Source organism: Miscanthus floridulus, chromosome 10, assembly GCF_019320115.1.
Source record: "Miscanthus floridulus cultivar M001 chromosome 10, ASM1932011v1, whole genome shotgun sequence".
NCBI lineage: Eukaryota > Viridiplantae > Streptophyta > Magnoliopsida > Poales > Poaceae > Miscanthus > Miscanthus floridulus.
The window spans coordinates 32,066,136-32,074,874 of NC_089589.1; the positions used below are offsets into that span (position 1 = coordinate 32,066,136).

At 47.6% G+C, this 8,739-nt stretch overlaps 2 protein-coding genes across 2 annotated transcripts; one reads left to right on the top strand and one right to left on the bottom strand.

The window, feature by feature from the left end:
• The first annotated feature begins 415 nt into the window (after positions 1-415).
• Positions 416-5,935, top strand: LOC136488356 (uncharacterized). Its single transcript, XM_066485316.1, has 2 exons — positions 416-469; positions 5,366-5,935. The coding sequence occupies exons 1-2, from the start codon at positions 416-418 to the stop codon at positions 5,933-5,935; spliced, it is 624 nt and encodes a 207-aa protein (XP_066341413.1).
• A 177-nt stretch (positions 5,936-6,112) lies between these two features.
• LOC136488357 (classical arabinogalactan protein 7-like) lies at positions 6,113-6,427 on the bottom strand. Its single transcript, XM_066485317.1, has one exon. The coding sequence runs from the start codon at positions 6,425-6,427 to the stop codon at positions 6,113-6,115; it is 315 nt and encodes a 104-aa protein (XP_066341414.1).
• Positions 6,428-8,739: the final 2,312 nt, after the last annotated feature.

The window sequence follows — 8,739 nt, forward strand, 5'->3', positions numbered from 1 at the left end:
TGCGGTACCTGTCGTCAGGGGCCAACTGGTACCTGTCCCACGTGTAGGCAGGCTCCCGCACATCCTTGGACACGTTCACAAGGCCGGGGTACCATTTCCTACACAAAACACCAAGGATGCTCATGGGGGAGCGTGCAGGAGTACCCGACAAAACCAACCAGGCCCTGCACAAGTGATTAAGAAAATTTATCAGTTCCTCTTTTGATTTCCAACATTATCATATGAAGTAGTTGTGATAACATCTATAGTTACTTACCTCTTTGCCATAGGGCGAATCAGTGCCCGGTTGCAAGGAAGCAAAGGCTGAGGGAGGCTCATGGGACCTCGCTGGTAGACAGTCGGGGTAGCAGAACTATCGCCCTCGCCGGCCTCGTCCTCGGCCGCCTCGTCCTCGATCTGTCGGATATCCTTGGGCATGGCCGTCACGTGCTCCTCCTCCATCACCTCGTCTGAAGGTGGAGGGGAAGGAGTCCGCTGCCTCCTACTGACCCTAGTCCTCCTCCTCTTACCTCCTGTGGACGCTACACCTAACCCCGACCCCTCGTCTGAAATGGGAGGGTGTGGTCTCCCGTAAAGGGAGGCCGTCTCACGTCGTGGACGGCTGCTCGCCATCATCTGCAATCACAAAGAATGAACAAGACTTATTAGTATATATATTAGAAATAGATTCAAAATAAATAAAGAAAACACAAACTAAAACAAACATAGTATTACATGTATTAGGAATAATCTTCATGATTAGGATCATAGGTGTGGTCATCACTATCAAAATTGTCCAAATGGGCAACACTATCTGAAGGTTCTATGTTGTCTTCGTCGTCATTGCCTAGCCTTAATCGGTCAAGCATTTCTATGTCCTTGGCATTTTGCACCACATCTCCATCAACCTCGTCATCCTCCATTTCGTTGTCTACTTCCATTTTGATCGCTTCGGGTAAGACTATCTCAAACGTGCCTGGTAGCCCATCTTCTTGATAGAACTATCCATCATATGTGTTTGCGTTGAAGTTGTAATCGTCATCGTTTGGGGCAGGTAGTTTACCGTGTGGAGACACCTGGTGCACAATAGCCCAACCCTTAAGATCCGCTTTGTCTTGGTTGGCATATCGCGTATAGTACACCTGCATGGCCTGTTGAGCCACAATGTAGACATCTTTTCCTGGATAGATGGAATCTTCTCGAATCTCGACTAGCCCAAGATGAGGGGTCCGTCTCGTTTCTCGACGATTAAACCAGTGGCATTTGAACACGACAGGTTTATGTTTGTGACCATGAAATGAGAGTTCATAGATTTCCTCAACTCTACCATGATAGTCGAGGCCATCAGTGCCGGGCGTGCAAACTCCGCTATTTGTGGTTTTCCGTTTGGGCCAATTCTGCTCATATCTTGTTGTGTGGAAGCGATATCCGTTCACGTCATAACCAGTAAATGACTGCACCCTAACGTCTTAGCCGCCTGCAACCTGTCTCAACTCCTCACTCATGGACGAGTCAGTCTGGGCCTGCAAGCTCAAGCATGATAGGTCGTTATATTAATCGAACAAACGAGAAACTTGGAATATGGAACGTGGGAGCTAAATTGGACATTACCTTTTGTTTGAACCAAGAAATGAAATCAGGCCTCCCCGCACCCGCACCCCAAGAAAGAAGGGTGTCATGTTCCTGCGAGGTAGGATCCCTTGATTGATGCCAGGACTCATGAACAAATTCCCTGTCCGAACGAGAATCAGTGGGGTTGCATGAAGAATATTCAGGGCGTATTGAAACAAGTTCGTTGAGAACTTACTCGACGAATGGCTGCACCTCGGGAAGGTTGGTCAACACATATAGCATGACACTTCGCCACTCTTCATTTCCCAATATCTTATTGGTCTATCCACTTGTGCTGCCGAGTTGGCCTTGGAACAGGCTGTGGGTCCATTCATTTTCACCAACATTGTAACGTGGGAGTGGATTATGATTGCTAGGAAGTTTCGGCTTGTAGTATAGTGTTGTGAAGTTTGCCACCTCCTCCCTTAGACTTGCCTCTGCAATGGAAGCCTCAATTCTAGCTTTATTTGTATATTTCTTGCGAAGAGTCTTTAGACATCTCTCGATTGGATAGCACCACCGGGCTTGCACGGGCCCTCCCAAATGTGCCTCGGACGGGAGGTGCACAATCAGATGCTGCATGGGCAAGAAGAAGCCGGGTGGAAAGATCTTCTCTAGCTTACAGAGCAACACAGGTGCCGCTTTTTTCAAGTCTTAAGCGACGGTCCGAGATATCTCCTTGACACAAAGCTGAAGGAAGAAAAAGCTCAACTCTGCCAGCACTTGCCAGACATGGTCAGGGACATAGCCTCGGACCATCGCCGGAAGAAGCCGCTCAATCCATATGTGGTAGTCACGACTCTTCATCCCGTTGACTCGTAAAGTGCCTAAGTTCACTCCCCTACTCAGATTCGCTGCATATCCATCTGGGAACATTAACGTCTTGATCCATTTTAGTACTTCCCTCCTTTGATCGGGTTCAAAGATGAAATCGACCTTAGGTCTTTTCCATTGTTTGTTTCGGCCACTAGGAGGCCGCATCTCTTGCTTCGGTCTATCACACAACGTCGCTAGGTCCACTCTAGCCTTAACGTTGTCCTTAGACTTGTCAGTGTTCATGAGAGTTCCCCAAAGTGCCTCGGCGATATTCTTTTTGGTGTGCATTACATCAATGTTATGTGGCAGAAGAAGGTCATCGAAATAGGGGAGCCTCGTCAAGCCGGACTTATGAGTCCACATATGTTCCTCACCATATCCCACAAAACCACCTCCTTCATTGGGCACGAGAGCATCTATCTAAGCACGCACGCAGCACCACTCTTCATGCGCGGTTTAGGGTCTATCACTGCAACACCTTTCGTAAAGTTCTTGATGTCTTGTCAGAATGGATGGTTAGAAGGGAGGAATTGACGATGCCTGTCGAACAACCAATACTTGCCACCCTTCTTCAACCAAATAAACCTCACAGCTTCCTTGCATATTGGGCATGGGAACTTCCCGTGGACACACCAGGCGACGAATAACCCATACGCCAGGAAGTCATGCAGGGAGTAGTGGTACCAAACATGCATCTTGAAGGATGATTTTGTAGCTCGGTCGTATGTCCATACCCCCTTCTCCCAAGCATCGATCAATTCATCAATTATAGGCTCCATGTACACACCCATATTACTCCCCGGGTGTCCAGGAATTATAAACGACAAGAAGACATTATGCCGTTGAAAGGAGATGCCGGGGGGAGATTCAGGGGGATAACAAACACGGGCCAACATGTGTATGGGGCAGACAACTGTCCATAAGGATTGAACCCATCTGTTGCCAGCACGACACGTACATTACGAGCCTCAGCTGCTTTGTCAGGATGTTTGTCATTAAAGTACGTCCATGCTTCGGCATCGGATAGATGCACCATCGTCCATGGCTTGTACCATACACCTTCTTTATGCCATGTCATCTATTTTGCGGATTCCTCGGTCATGAAAAGCCGTTGGATCCTCGGCACAAACGGAAGGTGCCGTAGGACTTTCGCGGGGATCATAAGCTGCCTCTTCTGGCCATCTCCAGAGTCTACCTCCAGGTACCTTAAGGATTTACACTTCGGACAGTACTTTGCATCCTTGTGATCTTTCCTAAATAAGACGCACCCCATCTTACAAACATGTATCTTGTCATATGGCATCTTAAGCATACGAAGTAGTTTCTGTGACTCATGCAAGTTCTTTGGCAGAATGTGCTTCTCCGGTAGCATGCTGCCAAACATGGCCAACATCTTATCAAAGCCTTCACGACTCAGATTTAACTCGGCCTTCAACCCCATAACACGTCCAATGGCATCCAGCTGAGAAACCATTGTACTCTCATGAAGGGGTTTCTGTGCCGAGTCCAACATTTCGTAGAAGGCCTTAGCGGCTTCCTGCATCTCCTCCTTCTCACGTCCTTCTACGAAGTGAGCTTGGTGAGTGTCATCTAGCATGTCTGCTACTCCGGCATCATCATCAAAAGCCTCGAGGCGTGGTCTCACCACCTCCGCTCTTATATGATCTGCTTCACCATGGTGGATCCACTGGTGGTAGCCAGCCGTATAACCATTGTACACAAGATGTTTACCCATGGTCACCTTGTCTACCCTTCTGTTGTTGTCACATTTGCTACAGGGACACCAAAGTTTAGAATGTCCTTTAGCTACACCTGAACTCCATGCATGTTCCAAGAAAGCATCTGTCCCATTCACCCACTCAATGTCAAAGTCACTCCTGCTTCTCCGGCCCATGTACATCCACTGATGGTCTTCCATCCTTCCACATATACAGCACATAGTAATGTAACCATCAATTGCATCTACGCGGTGTTCCTACTCTCTAATAGGTGAGGATAGGTCCTAATCCCACCCACGGATGCGTAGATGAGGTTAGTTTCCATGCTCCGCTCCCTATCCGAGACAGAATTTCGACAGCACCTCCCCGTTGTTCTCCCGATGCACGTCCTGCAAGGGAGAGTGTGTATCCGAAGAACAACAGGGGGTGATGTCGAAACACCATCTCGGACCGGAGCGAACCATGGAAACTAACCCATCTATGCATCCGCGGGCTGTCCAAAAAATGTGGACAATCCAAAATAGATACGGTCGCAGATATACAAAGATCTGTATACCTCCAACCGTATCTCTTTCGGACGGGAGACACCTAACTAGGTTACGCGACCAAAGACCACATACGGATAGAGGGGTTATACCTAGGGTGCTGGTGAGGTCAAGGTAGCAGGGCGGTGGAGAGTCGGTGCAGTGGCGAGTCGACGCGGTGCAGGAAGACCCACGGCGCCGACGAAGACGATCGGGGTCGCCGAGTCCCTCCCACAGGTCCTCCTGCAAAAAAGGGCAAAAATGGTTAGTGTCGACTCAAAATTTCGACAGCACCTCCCCTACACAGGGAGGTTCCCAAAACCTACAAAAAACATGGCACAAAGGCCAACAACCACATATATATCAAACATGGGCACGAAGGCCAATAACCACCAATATATCAAGAGGAGCCATGTACTTTAGTTCTCTTTCCATGCAGATGAAAGTATTGAAGTAGTACAACAACAATTACTACTAACCCTACAACTACTACTAAAACTACTACTAACAACTACTTAACTACTAACAGTACTAATACTAAGAACTATTTAACTATTAACAACAACTACTACTAACCACTACTACTTACTAACTACTACTATTTACTAATTACTACTACTACTAAGCCTACAACTAACACTACTAACTACTACTAACAACCACTACTACTTACTAACTACTACTATTTACTAACTACTACTACTACTAACCCTACAGTCGGAGCTGGTCGATGATGACGCCATCACGGAGGTGCTCCTCCGCCCCCCGCCGGAAGAGCCCGCGTACCTCGTCCGCGCCTCGCTCGTCTGTAGGCAATGGCGCCGCGTGCTCTCCGACCCCGGCTTCCACCGAACCCCTCCACTGCTCGGCTTCTTCAACTCCTCCCGGTACTCCGACACCAAGCGCACCCCTTGCTTCGTGTCAACCACGATAGCGGCCTCCCCCTTCTCCTCATGCTCAGTGGCCGCAGTCGATCACTGCCCTTGGCTGGTCCTCGACTGCCGCCATGGCCGCGTCCTCCTCCAACGACGACCTGTACAACCGGAGGACGACTGCCTCGTCTGGGCTGCCATCACCGGTGACCGGCACGAGCTGTGCTGGCCCAACAACGTCCCCATGAGGTCTGCCGTGGTGCTCTGTGCCGCCGCCGGCTGCAACCACTCCGACTGCCGCGGCGGCCCCTTCCTCGTGCTCTGCGCGGGCGTGCACGTCCATAGTACCGGGTGGCACGCGTACGCGTACGTCTACTCATCGCAGCTCCGCGCATGGGGCGCGCCTGTTTACTAGACCTCTGTGGTTATCGATACTTCGATGAGCAGAGCCACGCCGTCGTTATCGGAGACCAAGTCTACTTCTGTCGGTTCTGATTGACTCGCCGGACTTGTCCGGGATGGATACTGACGTTGAGCTCATGGCAACTGAGGAGGGGTTGCTTGGGCTCGCTAGCGCTAGGGGTTCCAGACTTCACCTGTGGTCGAGGACGATGGAGGCGGTGGGAGTTGCAGGATGGCCGCGGGTCCGCCGGGGCGAGGGCGCAGGGACACCGGGGCGAGGGCGCGGGGCCGCCGGGGCGCGGGCGCGGGCGTAGGGCGCGGGGCCGCCGGGGTTGGGCGGGAGCGCCGGTCCACCGGGGCGCGGGCGCAGGGGTTGGGCGGGAGTGCCGGTCCGCCGGGGCGCGAGCGCGGGGCGCGGGTCTGCCGGAGGGGGACGACGGCGGGGTTGGCGACGCGGGGGCGGGTGGGAGACGAGTGTGGAGGGGGTGGGGTTGGGCCGGCCCATCCTGGGCCTTTAGGTTAAAAGATTTGCCGAGTGCCAGGCCCAGCGGCACTCGGCAAAGGTTTTTTTTATTTTTTTAAAAAAAAATTCTTTGCCGAGCGCCCTGAGACCTGGCGCTTGGCAAAGGCTTCTTTACCGAGTGCCAAGGTTGGCACTCGGCAAATTAATTTTTTTTTGTTTTTTTCGCCCCATTTTTTTTCTGGGGCCTTGCTACAGTAATTAAAACTACATTTCAAAATGTGGGACAATTTTTAGTTTTTTTACTTTATTTCCTTAATTAGTTTTGTTTCGTTGAATTTTTCAGACTATTACAAATTTGAACTGCATGTACATGAAATAATGGAATTTGGTCATTCAAAAAATGGTATTCATGATGTTTGGCGTATGTTGAGGCCGTATCCAGGAACTCGCATGAAATTATGAGCATCTTGTTGTCGTAACATGACGATGTACTTGCGGGAAAAGTGTATTTAAATTATATAAAATCCAAACAAAGTCCAAAAATCACAAAACTTGTCGAGGTGTCTTGTTATCGCTTGTGGAGGCCGTGGTAAAAAATTGAGAAAGCTTGGAGCAAGTTGTCACGTCGGATGCCTAAAAGCCAGACATCTCCACATGTGGAGATGTGTGGGTTTTATGCATCTGTCATCGCAACTTGCTCGAAACATTCTCAATTTTTTACCACAGCCTACACATGCAATAACATGACACCTCGACAAGTTTCGTGATTTTTGGACTTCGTATGGACTTTATATAATTTTAAAACACTTTTCCGGCAGGTGGCTCGTCATGTTACGTGAAGAAGATGCGCGAAATTTGATGCGAGTTCGTGGATAGAGACTCAACATACACCAAATACCATGAATAACATTTTTCGAAGCACTAGATTACAATATTCCATGCACTTGCAGTTCAAATTTGAATTATATATAAAAATTCAACATAATCAAATTAATCAACCAAATATAACATAAAAACTAGAAAAAGCACCAAATTTGAACATGAAGTTGTAAACAATGTAGGCGGACCCAACAAAAAATTTGGGGTCAAAAAAACAAAAAAAAATGGTCAAATGCAGAGTCATGAGCATGCATCAGAGTATATACGTACGTTGTAGTATGCAAACATGTTTTTTAAAATACTTGCGACGGCAACAATTTATCCCAAGCAAAAGACAAGAAAAGGTTTATATGTTCATTTAGGAGATCATAATCTATTTGAAACTATAACCAATCTACCTTTAGTTCTCAGGTCGGGTGAAATGGAGTATATGTATTAGAGCCTGGAAGTTGCTAGTACTATTCTTTTCCGTATGGGGTCTTTTGTCCAGCAACACAATATATATCGAGACAAAACATACAAATATTTTTTATGGAACTACAACCAGCTTTCAGCTATATATGATACTCCCACCGTTCTAAATTATAAGTCACTTTGACTTTTTTGGTACATCTATTTTGCTATGTAGATATAATAATATGTCTAAATACATAGCAAAATGGATGAACCAAAAAAATCAAAGCAACTTATAATTTGGAATGGAGGGAGTACATAGCATTACAGTGTCACTAAAATATTTCACACATTTAGTATCAGTGCCGGTCCGAAAATTGGCAATGACTCGATGGATAACTTCACTGTATATCGAGACGAAGAATACAAAAAAGTGAACTACTTAAACCGGAGCAACAAGCAGCTTTAGTTTCAATGGGCCTTCCAAACACGGATGAATGCTAAAACTTTGTGCCATCTAAGACTTAGTTTCAATGCTAAGACTTCATGCATGCAGGTCGTCGTTTACTAGTTTTACTATTAGTATATAATGCTAGGGCCTGATCACAAAAGATATGTAAAACCTGTGTTACAATACTATGGGTGATCTCGTTATCTCTTGATCGTCGTGTCACCAGCTGTACATGTTTCACATGTTGTTCAGTGACGGCCGAACCTAAAAGTTGGCTACGCTGATATTGGCCTGCCTCTATTGAACATTCTAGCTCTTTGCTGCTATGTATGACCTAATTAGTGTCAACACACCGATGCACTCAAAGTCATTGGGTGTCATTACGGTGTTTTTTTTTTTTGCGATTACACAGTACAACTCAGACACTCGCAACGCACGTATACTCACCCCGATGAACACACACGCAAACTCTATCTCTATGAGATTACGTAGATTGGGCCAGCAAATCCTCGAGATAGACTAAGTCACTACAGGAGCTTCGCAGTCGACGGGAACGTCACCTACACTTAAAGCACAAACGCCGTTAAATCCTGAGATATTCGCTACCACGGGGAGTCGAACCAAGGATCTA

What these genes read in the sequence shown, in the direction of transcription:
- LOC136488356 (XM_066485316.1), top strand. Translation starts at nt 416, where the DNA reads ATGGCCGTCACGTGCTCCTCCTCCATCACCTCGTCTGAAGGTGGAGGG. An exon ending in CTGAAGGTGGAGGGGAAGGA is followed by an intron (nt 470 to 5,365) that starts GTCCGCTGCCTC and finishes CTAACCCTACAG; the next exon opens with TCGGAGCTGGTCGATGATGA.
- LOC136488357 (XM_066485317.1), bottom strand. Translation starts at nt 6,427, where the DNA reads ATGGGCCGGCCCAACCCCACCCCCTCCACACTCGTCTCCCACCCGCCC.